The sequence below is a fragment of the Sorex araneus genome, chromosome 3 (genome assembly GCF_027595985.1).
Source record: "Sorex araneus isolate mSorAra2 chromosome 3, mSorAra2.pri, whole genome shotgun sequence".
Classification (NCBI taxonomy): Eukaryota; Metazoa; Chordata; class Mammalia; order Eulipotyphla; family Soricidae; genus Sorex; species Sorex araneus.
In genome coordinates, this window is record NC_073304.1 from 213,293,060 (window position 1) to 213,309,996 (window position 16,937).

The following is a 16,937-nucleotide window of genomic DNA, read 5'->3' on the forward strand; positions in this document are numbered from 1 at the left end:
TGCCAGTGTGGGAGGGAGCGGGCAGGGCTCCCCACGGCCTCAAGAAGGGGGAGAGGGGAGCCCCGCCCAGCCCCGGCAGATGGCTCAGGACTGGGCAAGCAGGTGGAAAGGAGGGCACGGAGCCTTCCTCCTTCCGCCCTGCGCACCCCACGGGGGAGTGCCTTGGCCTTTCCAGGGCCCCAGCCACCCCACGATGCATGGGAAACAGCCCTCCTCCTCCTCCAGACAGCCAGGTTTGTCCAAGTTACTAAATCGGACGCTGGGAATGTTCTGCAAACACCAGGCGAGGACGCAGACACAATCTTAGCAACACGGTGGCCCCAGGGACCAGAACCTCCATCCCAGCCCCTGCGCCGACTACGGGAGGGCTGGGCTGGGGGGGGTGCCAGCATCTGCCCGCAGCCCGCACTGGCACTGCCTGGAGGCACGAGCAAGTCTCCTGCACACCACCAGGCCACGCTGCCGGTGCTGGGGTCAGGACGCAGGTCACAGCCCGCGTCCTGAGAGCAGCAGGGCTCTGGCCAGGAGAGAGGTTAGCTGTCTGGGGCGCCGGCCTTGTCAGTGTGAGGCTCTCTCTGGGTTGGCCTACGACACCACAAAAACAACAATCAAGAAGAAAGGTGCAGGGCGAGGCCCTCTGCCTGCCCAAGTGTGCAGACAGACACGCAAGCTGCTGGGCACCAGCGGCCCGTTCCTGACCCTTCCTGTCCTCAGAACGTCCTTTCTCAGCTCTCATACACCCCGCCCCTGTTCAGACCCCAGGGTGGGCTACACCTCCCCACAGAGGCCCCAGGCGCTATTCTATGCTGCAGCTAACGTCCCCCCATGTTGTCCCCCCTCCATCAGCCTGTGCCCCGGGGCCACCTGGCCCCAGGCAAGCTGCTCTGTGCTTCCCTCACACGGTGAGAGCCCCCAGCCCCTTCTCCACCCAGGATCGCTGGGGAGACTGTGGGAACTGGAGGGCAGAAGCCTGGACCGGGAACCTGTGTGGTTTCTGGGTGACCCCATTACCTCCTGGCTCCCCACTGGCCTTCTGTGTGAAGCAGGATAACAGCAAGGCCATCCTGCAGGCTAGGCTGAGGGCTCGGGTGACCCCGGGGCTGGACAGTGGCGGAAGTCCACACAGCAGGTGTCGCCTGCAGAGCTGTCCGCTCAGCTCCACGCAGCAGCGGGAGGAGGGGCCAGCCAACACCAGAAGCGCCCCAAGAACTACACCCGGCTGAGGTCAACGGGCCAGTGGGACGCCCGGTGGGGGCGGCGTAGCCAAGGGGGAGCCGGGAACGGGCAGTGTATACCTGGGCTGCCTGGGGGTCTGCCTGTGTCACAGGGCTGGGTGTCCTCGGGGGACGTGGCCGCCAGGACACGGCGGAGCCTGTGGTGGGCCCCGCAGCTGCCCGGGGCGGGAGCAGGAGCTGTGCAAAGCAGAGTCTTAAGATTAATCTGGCTGCAGTGGCGGCGGCACGAGGATGGCTCGGGCAGACGAGACCAATTAGGGGGACTGCAGCGGGCCAGGCCGAGAGCCGGCTCTGCTGACGCGGCCACTGCTTGTAAGGAAGGCACAAGGGGGCAAGGAGGGGCCGGGGCCAGACCAGCCGCCCCAGCCCTGGACTAGCGCCACTGCCCCCGTCTCCACGGCCCCAGCTGTCCCCTCAGTCCTGCTTCGTCCCCCCTGCCTGACACTCTGTATTGCCAGGACAGGCGTCCAAGAGGGCCATGGAGCTGGGCTGCGGTCACCGGGCCCGTGGGAGGTGAGTGTCGGGGGGAGGTAGGGGACCCAGGACATCCCCGGCCTCACCACCCGCACCCTGCCCTTTACCCTCTGCCAGGAAAGTTCAGAGTCTTGCCTGCAGCCCACGCTGCTGGGTGGGCTCCTGGCCATCCCGGGACCCCGCCTCTATCCAGGGGCCGTCCCAACCTCTGCCTCTGGCCGCTCCCCAGAACTCCCCCCTCCAGCTCCCCAAAGCCACCCCACATCAACACGTGCTCCGGGCCCGGGGCTCACCCTGCCCGAAGATGACCGGCCGGTGACCTGGCGATCTGGCGCTCCCGGCCACCTCCCAGACCCACTGTGTGCTGGGCCATTTCCACTTTATTCTTGCTTTTGGTTTTGGCGATGCCAGGAATCAAACCCGGGGTCTCCCGTGTGCCGGCAAGCGCTGGGGGCTGAGCCCCACCCCCACCCAGTGGACCATAGAGGGCTCCTGCCCGCCCCGCGCCAGCCCGGGAAGGCCGCCACTCTGCCTGTTGCACTGCTGAGCGCGGCGACGGCAGGGTCTGTGCTGAGTGGGCCGGGTCCCGCAGGGGCCACGCTGGCGCTGCGTCTCCGCTCCCCACCGCTCCCCCAGGAGCCGCCCGGCCCCTCCTCGCCACCAGCCCCATGTCCAGCCTAGACTCCTGCACTCTCCCCCCCGAAACACACACAAAACAGCCTCCCGTGTCCCTGGCCTGCCCCTCCCTCGCCCTTCCTCCCCCTGCACCTCCTGCTCAGCCTGCCCCAGGCTCCCCGGGGCCCCATCCACCTCCCACCCCTCTTCCATGTCATCTTCAAAACAAAGCAGACAGACGAGACATGAGTCCAGACCTACTCCCCCCAGCCTCGGCCCCCGGCCCCAGCTCTTTCCAAGGATGCTCTTCCCAGCTGTCTCACAGTATCTGTCCCTGGTATCTGGAAACCTGGTGCCAGGCCCTGCCTCAGAGACACCAACGACTACCACCCCACAGCCACCGCCCGCCCTCCCCGTGGCCACCGTCCGCCCCCCATGACTCTGTCAGTCCCTCTCCCATGGCCCACGTCTGCCCCTCCCTGACAGCCCACTATCTGGGGGGCTCCACCGCCTACTTCCTGTGCCCCCTTCCTCCTTGAGCTCCTCTCCCACTTTACCCTCCCCCTCCCCCGCCGACATTCCCCTGAGGCCAGTGGGAGCCCGTTCCTGCCCCTGGGCGCCTCCCTCTGCCAACACCCACTCCCCCCTCTGCAGCTGTCACCGGGTGTGGGGGACACTAACAATCTCCCTCCAGGCCACCGCGCCTCACCCCAGCCAGCACCGCCTGACTGTCTCCCGGCTCCCAGGACACCCCCGCCCCTGCTCCGCACCCCCAACCAGCCTACCGTCTCCCGGAAGCCCCCCCCCCCCGCAGGCTCTGCACGGCCCCAGCAGGCGGGGCCCCTCCCTCCCAGGCCTGCTCCTGCTGGCGTGGGGTTATCTAGGGTCCCCACCCGCTGCCCGTCACCCCTCACCATCAGCAGGTGCTGGGCACGCAGACCCGGCCAAGGAGACTCACCCTCGCACCCCAGTTTCCAGCCCCCGCACACAGGGCCTCCTTGGCCGAGCTCTCGGGCAGAAAGACAGAAAGAGGCTCTGGTCCCTGCTGCACCCCAACCCACGCCTACTGGAGCCCCAGCTCCCGCCTAGGGGCTGGACCCTGAAGCCCGCCACCCGCACCTCCGGCCAGGCTGCCGGGGGACCCCTGAGAGATCCTGTGGAACTCCCCAGCCTCTCCCAGACATCACCCCCTTCTGCCCCTGCCCGGTGTGAACCCCCTCGTCGGCAGCCGGAGGCCCCTCCCTGGAACCCGAGTTTCCCGCGTGCACTGTTTGGTGCAAAGGTGTATTGTGGGGGGTGGGAGGGCATCCAGCTGGATTGGGGGCCCCCCGCCCCCGCTTAGTTAACCAGCTCCAGAACAGGTCCCACACAGAGAGAACCCTCGAAACTGTGGCAGTCAATGAACCCCACCCCCATCCCAGGTCCTCCCTGGCCTCGAACCCCAGCTTCAGGCCAGGGCGCCTCTACCCAGAGGCCCAGGGAGCTAGCCTCAGGGCAAGGGTGTCCTCAAGCCCTTGTCTTGGAGGGCTACAGCTGGGGTGTCCCGGCACAGGGAGAGAGGGTCCCCGTCCTTTAGCAGCCAGTGAATCCCCCCCAGAAGTTAGGACGCAGCACATCTGGACACACAACCCCACTCTGCTCCCCTGAACAGCCGAGCCCAGCCAGTTATAAATAGAAACCCTCTCTCCGGACGGCCCTGGAGTGACAGGACGGGCCCGAGCCCGAGCCAGGAGCACAACGTGGTCACCTGCCCGGTCCTCTCTGGCCGCCACTCCAGATGCCCCTCCTCGCCCACCCCTGCTCTGCACAGGCCGACCCCACTCTTCTCCAACACCTCGGAACTCAGAGCCCCCAAGGGGAAGTCAGGGACCTCGGGGACTCCCCCCACACCAAAGCCAGCCCCTGCACCCTCCCCACTCCCCTCCCTGCAGACCCCAAGGACACAGTTTCCTAGGCCTGGCCTCTGCACTCAGGCTTGCCCGGGGTCCCCAGTGGCCCTAGACAGTGCCTGCCAGCCCGGGTCTGCTCAAGCCCCCAGGCAGGTAAGAATCCCAGGAGGAAACTGCTTGCGACGACCCCCACCCCGCCACCCCCAGAAGGCAGCGGGAGGGGGGCGACCTATAGATCTGCTCACCAGCCAGCTCTGCCAGTGACCCCAGGGGTCAGGGTGAACTGCCGATCACCACAGCACCTCCTCTTCCTCAACCTCCCTGGCCCCCATTTCCGGAGAGAGAGACCCGGCTCAACGGGTGTGTCTGTCTCAGGCGTCTGCTGGGAACTTGCCACCGTCGGAGGAAACTCACCCCCCTGCCCGTGCTTCTCAGGACAAATTCACTGCGTGCCAAGTGCCCACCCCAGCCTGCCCAGTGCTCCCCTCACTCCATCCTTGTAAATCCCTCAATTGGGGTGGGCTGTTCTCTGTGCCCTGCCCTGCGTCCTCCACCCTCTGCACGGAATCCCCCCTGCATCTGTTCCCCGACCTGGAATGGGCAGATCCTGGGCTCCTCTGCCACGTACCCCTCCTCCAGGCACATTCTCCATCCAGGAAACCTCTGCGGCCACTCTCAGCAGTGAGGGCTCAGTAGCGTGCTGGAGCAGACCACTGGCTCCCGAAAACCCGGAAGCACCCACATCCCTTCTCAGCCCCCACACCGGGGACTCCACGGCTGGAGCTGAAACCAGCTATGTGAGAGCATTTGCACCATGGAAATGGTCAAATGCTACAAACTGAGATTTTTCTTTTTTTACTATAAAAGTGAAAAAAGTACATTATATTAATTAATAATGTAATATTAATTATATTATTAAAATATATTCATTATTAAACACACCAGTATGTCTTGACATAGACCCAGCTCAGGAAATGTGTGGGATGGATGGATGAGTTGATGGGTGGGTGGATAAATAAATGGATGGCTGGATGGTTGGATGGCTGGAAAGATGAATGGATGGACTGGTGGATGGATGGATGGATGGATGGATGGATGGATGGTGGGTGAGTGGATGGATGGGTTAATATATGAGTGAGTGGATAGATGAATGGATGGGTGGGCTGATGGGTAAATGAATAGGTGGATGGGAGGGTGGGTGGATGAATAGGTGGGTGGATGGATAGCTGGATGGGTGAAGGAATGCGTCGATGGGTGGATAGATGGATGGATGAGTAGATGGGTATATGTGTGAATGAATGGATGGATGACTGGGTTGATGATGGACTGGTGGATGAGTTTATGGATGGATAGGCGAATGGGTGAATGGATAGTAAGTGGGTGGACAGATGGGCAGATGTGTGGATGTGTAGATGGATTGATGAGTGGGTGGATGGGTGGATGAGTTGACGGATAGGTTGATGGATGGATGGGTATATGTGTGGATGGTGGATGGTTGATGGCTGGATGGCTGGATGGGTGAATGGCTGGATGGGTGAATGGCTGGATGGGTGAATGGATGAACGCATGGGTGAACAGATGGGTAATGTGTGGATGGATGAATGGGTTGATGGACGGTTGACGGATGGATGGATGGGTGGATGGATGGGTAATTCCCCAAAAGTTTGTATTGCCCCCTAGTGGATGGGGCACACACTTGCCCTCTATCACAGTTCCCATCCCAGTCCTATTCTTAGTCTCCTTTTCCTACCCATCAATCCCTCTGGGTAACTCAATCTTAATGGTTCTCCACCAGCCCATAGAGGATGAGGCCCGGGGGACTGGCCAGCATGGGGCCTGCCGAGGGCAGGGTGGGGTATGACGGGATGGCTGTCTCCTCCGTCAGGAGGTTGGCTGCAGGAGAGACAGGACAGCAAGCAGGGCACTTGCCTTGCACATGGCCAACCCAGACTTGATCTCTGACACCCCATGCGGTCCTCTGAGCACTAACAGGAGTGATCCCTGAGCACAGAACCTGGAGTAATCCCAAACCACAATACCTGTCCCCCAAAGAGGTTGGCTACCAGGGGCAGGCAGGGCCCTGTTAGGCACATGAGAGAGGCCAGGCCTGGGAAGGTCAGGAGCACTGGGCAGACAGAGGATGGGTTCTCCCCTAGGATACACCAGCCACACCCATTCAGCACCCCCAGTCAGATCACTACCAGGACCCACGGCCTCATTCCAGACCCTGCAGGAAACTGGGAGCCTCTGTCCCACCTCGGTCACATCTGCTGCATCCCTCGGGCGTCCCTCGGGCTGCTCCCCAGCTGTCCCCCCTCCCCCAACCGCTGGGCTCCTTCCCCGCCCAGCTCTCACCCCTGCTCTATCCTCGTTTGCCCTGGGGCTTCTGTGCCTCATTCTGTCACCCCCTATATCTCGGTGCCTCCATCTGTCTCCCCCACCCCCCCACATCTGCGTCCCTCTGTCATCCCTCCCCTGGGGCCTTCACTTGCCCTCTAGGTCCGTGTCCCTCATCTCTCCATTCCTGCCTCCTTCCTCGGGGTGTTTCCGTCCCTATCTCTGTCTCTTTCCAGGTCTCCTTCTCTGTCTCTCTGACAACTCCACCTGCCCCTTCCCGCCCTCCCCCTCCCCCAGCCTTCCTGGCAGGGCTCAGCTCAGGACCCAGATGGGCCGTTCACGCTGCGGTGCCTGCCAGCCAGCCTGGGGCCCAGCTGCCTCCGGCTCCCCCCAACCCTCCTGCTGGGGACACCAGCTCTCCCCGACCACACAGCCAGGTACTGGGACCCCAGGTACTGCGCCACTCAAGACAGCACGCCCTCCGGCCCCTGCTGAGGGCCTTCCTCGGGATTTGGGGGAGAAGATACCGCAGGCATCGTGGCTGCCGGCCTTTCCCTCTTCTCCCCAAGGGAAGCCCTTCCTGCCTTCTAACTGTAAGCCCTCTTGCTGCAGCTTATGGGCCCTGGGTCTCTGGACTTGCCTCCCGCCATGGCACACAGGAAAAGGAGGGCAAGGCTCAGGGAGCTGGGTAAAGGCAGGCCGGGGGCGACCGGGAGGGAGCTGAGCAGCGACACCCACGTCCCATGTGCCCGGCACCGCACGGCCCCCCCCACCACAGAGCGCCATCCTGGGAGGGGTGGCAAGAGGAAGGGGCCTGGGGGGAGGGGATGGAGACAGATGAGCCGAGTCAGGGGCAAGTGGAGTGTCCAGCTGCCAGAGACAGAAGGGGGTGCTGGCACTTACCCGTCCCCCACCCGCCCTACGCCCCGCCCCTCCCGGCCCCGCAGACCCCACCTCTTCCCACCAGCTAGAGTGTCTCCAGGGGGGTGGGGAGGCCCAGTCTTGGTTCTGCCCTGGGAAAGGTCGGGTTCAGGCGCTGTCAGGGAGAAGGCCCTGGAGGGCAGGGCTGGTCTCTTTTCCCAAGAATTGCCCCTGGGGGCACATTTCGAGCTAAACTGGGGAGGCTCCGGGTAGGGGCCCACCGGGTTCCAATCCAGCTTCAGACCCCGCCCCCTGCAGTGCCTGTGCTCAGGGGAGCAGTGTGTGTCTGTGTGTGTGCATGCATGTGTGAGTACGTTTGAGTTTGTGTGCATACGCACATGTGTATGTGCATGTGTGAGTGTATGTGTGTTTGTGTGCATGCACACATGTGTGTATTTGAGTGTGCATGTCAGTGTTTTTTGCACGTGTGATTGAATGTGTAGGTGTGCGTGTGTGTGCATGTATAAATGTGCATGTGACTGCATGTGTGTGCATGTGAGTTTGTGAGTTTGAGTTTGTGTGTATATGCGTACACGTGTCTGTCTTGAGTGGGTGTGTGTGAGCATGTCTGTGTGTGAATGTGTGTGCCTGTGAGTGTGCATGCATGTATTTGTGTGAGTTTGTATGTGTGTTGTTTGTGTGTACACGAGTATGAGTGTGTGTGAATGTTATGTGAATGTGTGTGCATGTATGTGCATGTGTGTGAATGTGTGTGAAGGGATGTATGAATGTGTGTCCGTGTGAGTGTGTGTGCCCATGTGTGTGAGTACATTGTATGTGAATGTGAGTGCATGTGTTTGCAGGGGCGTTTCTCCGGGCACAATTGGGAAAGTGAGCACAGCTCCGGGAGCTGGTTCTGTGGCTCGCAGCTGCCGGCCCTCCGGCATGACAGACCTGCGCAGTAGCCGCCTCTTCTGCGGAGGCACCCTGATTCTTAGAAGGGCTCCTCACACCCCACTTTCAAGTCCCCTCACCCGTGAGGGCCTCTCCTCCCTGCCTCCAGGCTCTCAGAGCAGGCCAGAGCCAGCTGGACTCCCCTCCGCCCAGGGACAGCCACCAGCCAGCCACTCCTCCACCACCCCCGCTGCCGCTCGCTCACACCCCAGCACTAGCAGGACTGAAGATCACCCCCAAGGCACCCCTTTTCCTCCTCTCCGCAGACCGGAATTCGATCCAGTGGCCACGCCTTCCAGAGGAGCCCGGCACATCAGGTACCCATCACGCAAGCAGCTCTTTCAAAGGCCCCCTCCTCCTAGAAGCCTGCCAGAGAGCGCTCAGTGGCCTGCCCCCTCCGCCGCACCCCGCCCTAGGCTACTAACTCCACAGAGAGTCACAGTCACCGGCTTGTACTGTCCAGAGCCCCCCAGGCTTCGCTGTCCTCCCTCCTGTCCTCCCTGCCCTGTGGGCAGCTGTCCAGAAAGGAAAGTGACAGGAAGTGGGAGGGGAGGAAGGCAGAGGCCCACGCAGGGCAGAGCAGCTGGCAGCAAGGCCACCTGGCCCGCACCCCTACCTGCTCGTGGTACTCGATGCCCATGCTAAGGGTGTTGACCAGGATGGCGATCATAATCCCTCGGCCAAAATACTTGCTGTCCACGATCCTGCGGAAGGTGTCACAGACGAGCCTCCAGAAGGCCAGCACAGAGTTGGGCTCCACATCCTGCCCGCCGGCCCTGCGACGCCGGCCGTGGGGGTCTCGCACGTCACCGCACTGGGCGTCCTGGGTGAACTCATAGACCGTCTCACTGTCGGAGTCCGGCATCTCAACCCCGCTGAGCTCCACGTCCCCGGCCCCCGCACGGGCACAGTAGGGGCAGTTGTGAGGGCTGCAGGCGCCACTGTCTGCCCTGAGGGAAGGGCTGGAGATCTTGCAGGAGCTTTGGCAGGCACCTGGGACAGGAGGGTAGCAGTTAGGGGCTCGGGCGGCCTGGTTTGAGGTCACCCTGCCCATGGAGTGTATGAGTTCAGGGGCCGTGGAGCTGTACCAGCACAAGTTCCCAGAAACTTGTGTGGCCTGCACGGTGGCCAGCTCTGAGCCACAGACCACCTCAAAGGTGCTCTGCTCGGTGGTCTAGGGTTCTGTGAGGGGCCTTGATGTCCTCTGAGACGTCCTCTCTCAACAAGGACCCTAAACCATCATGACTGTCCCTCCAGCAACGCGGATGTGAGCGGCGTCTTCCCAGGGGTCCTCAGATACAGTGTGTTCAAGGACACACACTCGACCCAGACCTGCATCCCTGTGCTTGGACACACACATGTAACATGAACACACAGAATGATTTCCACAGCACATGCACAGCCAAGCACACTGTGCACACAGGCTGATGTCCTTATACATGCACACGGACCAGTCACAGGCATCCACACACTACTCGTGTGCACACCTCCCACCTGTGCACACACACCTGCACACCTCCCATGCATGTGGGCACACACCTGCACACCCCACCCATGTAGGCACAAACCTGCACACCCCACCTATGTGGGCACACACCTGCACACCTCACCCATGTGGGCACACATCTGCACACCTTCCACCCATGTGGGCACACACCTGCACATCCCACCCATGTGGGCACACACCTGCACACCTTCCATCCATGTGGGCACACACCTGCACATCCCACCCATGTGGGCACACACCTGCACACTTTCCACCCATGTGGGCACATACCTGCACATCCCACCCATGTGGGCACACACCTGCACATCCCACCCATGTGGGCACACACCTGCACATCCCACCCATGTGGGCACACACCTGCACACCTTCCACCCATGTGGGCACATACCTGCACATCCCACCCATGTGGGCACACACCTGCACACCTTCCACCCATGTGGGCACATACCTGCACATCCCACCCATGTGGGCACACACCTGCACACCCCACCCACGTGGGCACACACCTGCACACTTTCCACCCATGTGGGCACACACCTCCACATCCCACCCATGTGGGCACACACCTGCACACCTTCCACCCATGTGGGCACACACCTCCACATCCCACCCATGTGGGCACACACCTGCACACCCCACCCATGTGCACACACACAGGAACACCGAGTGCATGCACCTGGGCCTGTCCACACCCTGCACATGCGTCACACACAGGCATAGGGCACTCCCCAGGACACAGATAGCCATGGAAATCCTGCTCTGATCAGACTGAGCTCAGGGGAACCCAGTGCCCCCCGGGGGGCAGCACACACAGGAGCACCTGGCTCAGGTCCTCTCGGGTGTCCAATGACACCCCCACTGTCCCCAGAGCACCCGAAACCCGGCAGGTCTCGGTCAGTACGCATGCACTGAAGCCTGGGAGGGTGCCAGCTGCACCTGCTGGGTACCCCATGCCCGACTGCACCCCAGGGTGGGGCAGGGAAGCACCATCACGGGAAGCTCGCACGCCTTCTGTAAAGGTGCCACCCATAAGCATCTCCTCAACCACGAGCCGCATCCTTTCTTCCACACGGGCCCTGGGCTTCCGGGAGTCTGAGCTGACCAGTGGACGCTCACGGGCCCGAGTTTCTCGCCCCCTACGACACAAGGGGTCCCACCCATCAGATGAGCTGCACCCCTAAGGACTGGCTGCAGCAGACCCCATCTCCCCAGGGAAAGGGGCCAGAATTCCAAGGGGCACTTTGTGGGGCGCACAGAGCTGGCTAGCAGTCACACACGAGCCCCCTCCCCCGAGTCACGCCTGAGTCAACAGCACAGCCTCACGCAACCTCTCTGAGCCCCCTTTTCTCATCAGCAAAATGAGGATAAAGAGAGTCATGACGTTAGCTTGGGGACTGCGCATGTCCAGCGCAGACAGACCCACAGAATCCACCGTGAGGGCTGGTGTTACCGTGGAGTAAGAGTGACCACCACACAGAGCACAGAAACGGGTTACATATGCAATATGTAAAGCCAGAGCGATAGATAGTATCACAGGTAGGGCTCTTGCCTTACATGCAGACGATCTCGTTTCATTCCAGCACCTCATACGGTCCCCACGCCTGCCAGGAGTAATCCCAGAGGGCAGTGCCAGGAGTAAGTCCTGAGCACTGCCAAGTGTGGCCCAAGAAACAAAACAAACAAAAAAATTGCTCTTCTTTTGTTAGTCACTGAACAAAACGTGCCCAAGTATTTCCTATAGTGATGACCAGGGTCCTTTAACTTCTGATGGACCCCCTCCTTCACCCACCAAAAATACACCAGTTATCTTAGCATTTAGAATGTTATGTATAGGGCTGGAGCGATAGCACAGCGGGTAAGGCGTTTGCCTTACACGCGGCTGACCCGGGTTTGATTCCCAGCGTCCCATATGGTCCTGTGAGCACTGCCAGGGGTAATTCCTGAGTGCAGAGCCAGGAGTAACCCTTGTGCATCGCCAGGTATGGCCCAGAAAGCAAAATAAATAAATAAAATGTTAAATACAGGGCCAGAAAGATAATACAGCAGGTAAGGCCTTACACACAGCCAACCCAGATTTGATCCCTGGCACCCCATATGGTCTCCAAGCCAGGAGTGATTCCAGAGTGCAGAGCCAGGAGTAAACCCTGAGCCCTACCAGGTATGGCCCAAAAACCAAAAACCAAAAAAAAAAAAAAAAAAAAAGGAGAAAGAAAATTAAAGATAAGTAAAAGGAAGGAAAAGGAAGGAAAAAGAAAAAGAAAAAAAAAGAAGCGATAAGAAGCAAAACATAGGGGCTGGAGCGATAGCACAGCGGGTAGGGCATTTTTGCCTTGCACATGGCCAACCCGGGTTCGATTCCCAGCATCCCATATGGTCCCCTGAGCACCGCCAGGGGTAATTCCTGAATGCAGAGCCAGGAGTGACCCCTGTGCATCGCCGTGTGTGACCCAAAAAGCAAAAAAAAAAAAAAGAAGCAAAACATAAAGGAAATAAGAGGAAAGAAAAGCAAAACAAGTGAGGTGTCTGGTTGCTGGCCCGGGGTGTTAGCAGACCCCCCACTCCCGAGTTCTCACCTGTACTCTGGGTCTCCAGCAGCTTGTGCATGGAGCTGTAGGGCCCGGGAGGGATGCTGAGACTGGTGAGTGCAGGGGAGGCAGAGGCGGGGACCACCTCGACGAGCGCCTTGTCCTTCAGCATCTCCGGGGGAGGGCTGGCGTGTACGGTGGGGTACACCTTCCCACTCACCGCAGTCCTGCCCGAGGCCTCCGAGGGCGACCTGGGAGGGGGTGCCTGGCAGCGGACGGGCTCCAGGTGGCAGTCGGCGTGGTAGAAACTGTGCACCGACTCCGCTTCCCTGGGGGCGCCCCCGGAGAGGGCGGGCGTGGAGGGCGGCAGCAGCATGAGCCGGCGGGACCCATCCGCCTCCCTGTCCTGGATCTCCGGGCTGGCCCTGGGGGCCCGCAGGGTCCCGTTGCCGAGGTGGTAGTGGTGGTGGTGGTGGTGGTGGTGGTGGACCAGGTGGTGGACAGAGGGGCGGCGGTGGGAGCGGGCACAGCTGCCACCCGGCTGGGGCTCCTGGCTGCCGGCCGGCACGGGGGCACTTAGCAGCCCCGCCCGCACGCCCAGCGCCCGGCAGGCCTGGGCCAGTCTGCGGGCCGCCTTCCGCAGGATGTACACCAGGTACTTGAGCAGCTCCTCGTAGCAGCTGCCCGGCTCCGAGAAGCTGGCCAGCGTGCTGGCATTGGACAGGAACCGCACGCGCTGCTCCCGCATCAGCTGGCTCTCCCGCTGCTTGGTCTCCGAGAACTGCGTGGCGATCACCACCAGGCACAGGTTGATCATGAAGAAGGAACCCACCTGTTGGGGTGGGGGCAGGAAGAGGAGGGGTCCTGAAGAAGAGGGAACCACAGCGCCCACCGCAGCTCGGGGAACCCTCAGGGCAGGGGGGGAAGGGCGCTGACACCCGGGTCCTTTCCTGAGGAGGTGCGGGGCGGTGAGGGCACGTGGCTGCGCTCCCTTGGCGCATGTGCAGCCGGGCTAAGGCCTGGAGGAGCTTTCTGGAAGATGCTGGTGGCACTGTGGATGGTGACTTTATCCTGCCAGGATCTCTCCCACACTCCTACCCCTAAACATGCCCGAGCACGGAGATGCTGAGCACCCCCCAGTTCCCATATGAGTCAGAGAAAGCTGTGGAAATGAACGCAGTCTCGGGGAAACGGGGCTTGTGCGTGAGCTTGCGCCTGGCTCACAGAACACTGTCCACAAGCCTCCTCCTGCCTCCGCCCCCTGCTCCAGCGGGGGACCAAGACCCCAGCCCTGCCCACCTTCCTTTCCTCTGCGCCATTCGTCTCCCCCCTCCAGGGGCTGGACTGAGCTCTGGGCCCTGCAGAGCAGCCAGGCTGCCCCCCCACAACCTGTCCAGTCTGACCCTTGTGCCCCCACCCCCACCCCGTGCCTCAGTTTCTGCAGGACTCTGGAAGGACCGACGCTTGGTTAACCATCCAGAATGAAGGGAATGAATATTTATGGTGACAAAGCAGATTTTTTTTTCTAGATTGTGTCCTAGTAATTATGATAATGAGCTTCACTAGTGTGATTCCAGAGAGCTGTTTGGAAAGGTTTTTCAGGGGCTGTGTGGGAGGGTGGAAACGAGGCCCCTTACCTCCCTGTCTGCTTCCTCTCCCCTCCCCCACGCCCAGGAGAGCGGCTTCCCTGGGCGCCAGCATGGCTCCCACAGGTGATGGGGGGGTGGGGGTGGGAAGAGGTCCCAAGTCTGACCCCACTTTGGCTCCAGAGAAGGCGGCAGGGCAGGAGGGGTGGCCCCCGATCCTGCTGGCCAGGAGCTGCCTGCTTCTGGGGCCCCGGCCCCCCTGGGGCATGTCCGAGGTCTAGCCGAGATCTTTCTCTTTCTTAATCCCTTTCTCTCAGTGGCTGCCCCTAGGCTGTCATTGATTCTTTGGGTCATGAAAAATGGTTTGATGTGGGGCTGGCAGCGGGAGACTGAAGTCTCAGCTCCAGCCACTTGGCACACCCTGCGTCCACTCCCTCTGAGGCCCAGGGCTCTCCTCTGGATGTTGAGGCCACCATGCCTGGAACCCCCCACCTCCCAGGTGTTACTGGCCATGGGCAGCAGTGCCCACCCAGAAACGCCAAGGACACCACAGCGACAAACGAGGGACCGGACTGGGGAGGAAATGTCCGTGTCCTTGTGGACAAGTGGAGTCGGACATGAGCCTGGGGAGAGGAGGCGAGGCCTGGGAGAGGAGGGGAGGCCTGGGAAGAGGAGGGAAGGCCCAGGGAGAGGCAGTTAGGCAGGGGAGGGGAGGGAAGGCCAGGAGAGAGGAGGCAAGGAAGGGGAGAGGCAGGGAGGTCGGGGAGGCTGGGAGAGGGGAGGGAAGGCTGGGGAGAGGAGAGGAGGCTGGGGGAGAGGCGGTGAGGCAGGAGAGGGGAGGGGAGGCCAGGGGAGAGGAGGGAAAGCTGGGGAGAGGAGGTGAGGCCTGGGGAGAGGTACTGAGGCAGGGGAGGGGAGGCCAGGGGAAAGGAGACGAGGAGGGGGAGAGGAGGGGAGGTCGGGAAGAGGAGGGGAGGTCAGGGAGGCCGGGGAGAGGAGGTGAGGCTGGGGGAGAGGAGGTGAGGAGGGGGAGAGGAGGGGAGGTCGGGGAGGCTGGGAGAGAGGAGGTGAGGCCAGGGTGAGGAGGTGAGTTTCTAGGCGCAACAGCACAGAGACGGCCACCCAGGTGCAAGGCAGCAGGAAGCGGCCACAGCGAAACAGCACTGGAGCCATCATGCAGTGCTCGCTGGGCCTCTGTTGCCTGTCTCCCACCCTCCTTGTCTGGGCTTTCTGAGGAGGAAGGAGTGGGCGAGACACAAGGCTTCCTGGTACCACACCCTGGGAATGGGGCCCGGGAACTCGGGTGTCTGCAGGATTGACATCTCAGGATGTTCGACAGCTCCCCACCCAGTGGAGCCCCCCAGGAAACGCCGACAGTCCCGCCTTGCCCTTGAGCCGCCCTTGGCCGTTTCCCACGCCCCTGGCAGGGGCCGTATCGCTCCCCTTCCTGGCAGAGAATCAGAGACCCCGGGAGGGCCCTCGGGTCTCGAGGGCCGCAGCCTGCATGGACCTTGGCAGGAGCTGTCACATGTGGTCCGACCGTGACCTTGAATTTCCACTTGATCACTCTCTGTTCTGTCCTGAGCAACCCATCCCCTTGGGGATGCGCTCCCGCTCCCCCCACCCCCCAGGACCCCGTCCCCACGGGGGCCGAGGAGCCACTCACGATGATGAGGAGGATGAAGTAGATGAAGTTGTAGAAGGAGTGAGCATCCATCACGAAGTACATGATGTCGACCCAGCCCTCCAGCGTGATGACCTGGGGGGCGGGGGGTGCAGAGGGGGCGTGAGCTGGCTCGGGGCACCCGAAGACCTCTTTCCTGCCTACCCTGAAAGCCTGAGAGCTGTCCCTTGGGGCCTGGGACCTGCCCTCCCCCATCCCCCCCTGCGTGGGGCCCCCTCGCCCCACCTGGAAGATGGCGATCCAGGCGTAGCCGATGTTGTCGAAGTTGATGGCGCCCTTGAAGGGGTTGCGCTCCCCGGCGGAGCAGTTGGTGTAGTACTGGTTCCAGTTGACGCAGGTGGTGTTGCTGGAGCTGTTGTAGGCCTCGTAGTCCAGGCCGCAGGGCGGGCCGCCGCCCTCCCCGCGCAGGGTGGGCACGCTGCGGCACGAGCGCATGCCGTTCTCCCGAGGCTGCGAGCAGATGAAGGGGCTCTCGTCCTCGTTCTCCGTCTGGTAGTAGGGCTCCAGGTCCACGCTCAGGGGGCTGCGGGAGGGGATGGGGTGAGGCCGCGAGCGACCCCGGGGGTGGAGAGCTGGGGGGAAGGGGAGTGGATTTCACTAGCACGGGCGGGGTCTCGGGCCTCTGGGCACGGGTGGAATGTCAGGAGCACTGAGGGTGGAGTACGGAAGTCCTGCGCCCACTGGCCTCCAAACGAGGCACAGTGAGACCCCCACCCCCTCGAGAGTGGCTCGAGCTCCCACCCCTTGGAGACCAGGGGGACGCTCGGTGAGGGAGCACCTGCCTCACCTGGTTGAAGTCCTGGGCACCCCCAAAACATCTCACATAGCCCGGCTGAGCCCAACCCCTTTTTTAACTGCAGTGCTCCCACACCTGCTTGCCGAGGGGTGCCCTCCTGATGGGGGCGGGGGTGCCCACACTTCTGATTTATTTTCTCCACACGTTTATTTGGGGCAGGGTTGAGCCACACCTGGCAGTGCTCAGAGGCGCTTCCTGGTTGTGTGCAGGAGTGGCCCTGGGGGTGCTCGGGGACCATCTGGGGTGCCAGGATTTGGAGCCAAGATCGACCGCGGCAAGGCGAGTGCCTTCCCTGCTGCCCCTCCGCCCCGGCCCCCACACATGCTTTGGGTTGCGGTGCTGGCACGCACCAGAGGTGGCCGCTAGTAGAACTGCCAGGACGCGGCTCAGCCCTTACGGCAGCTCCAGGGCATCCGCAGCTCCAGCCTGCCAGGTGGGTGCCTTAGTGGCCGGCCACCCCCGCATCCCGGGGGC

The 16,937-nt window shown here is 62.0% G+C and overlaps 1 protein-coding gene across 16 annotated transcripts in view; it reads right to left on the reverse strand.

Moving 5' to 3' along the window:
- The window catches only part of CACNA1G (calcium voltage-gated channel subunit alpha1 G), a 66,822-nt gene that overhangs the window by 37,915 nt on the left and 11,970 nt on the right, over positions 1 to 16,937 (reverse strand). For all 16 annotated transcript variants that reach the window (XM_055132512.1, XM_055132510.1, XM_055132511.1 and 13 more), the window contains exons 6-9: positions 15,893 to 16,190; positions 15,650 to 15,742; positions 12,446 to 13,229; positions 8,982 to 9,358 (exon numbers count right to left, since the gene is read on the reverse strand). In XM_055132512.1, coding sequence (XP_054988487.1) covers positions 8,982 to 9,358; positions 12,446 to 13,229; positions 15,650 to 15,742; positions 15,893 to 16,190 — 1,552 coding nt within the window. The remainder of the gene's footprint in view (positions 1 to 8,981; positions 9,359 to 12,445; positions 13,230 to 15,649; positions 15,743 to 15,892; positions 16,191 to 16,937) is intronic.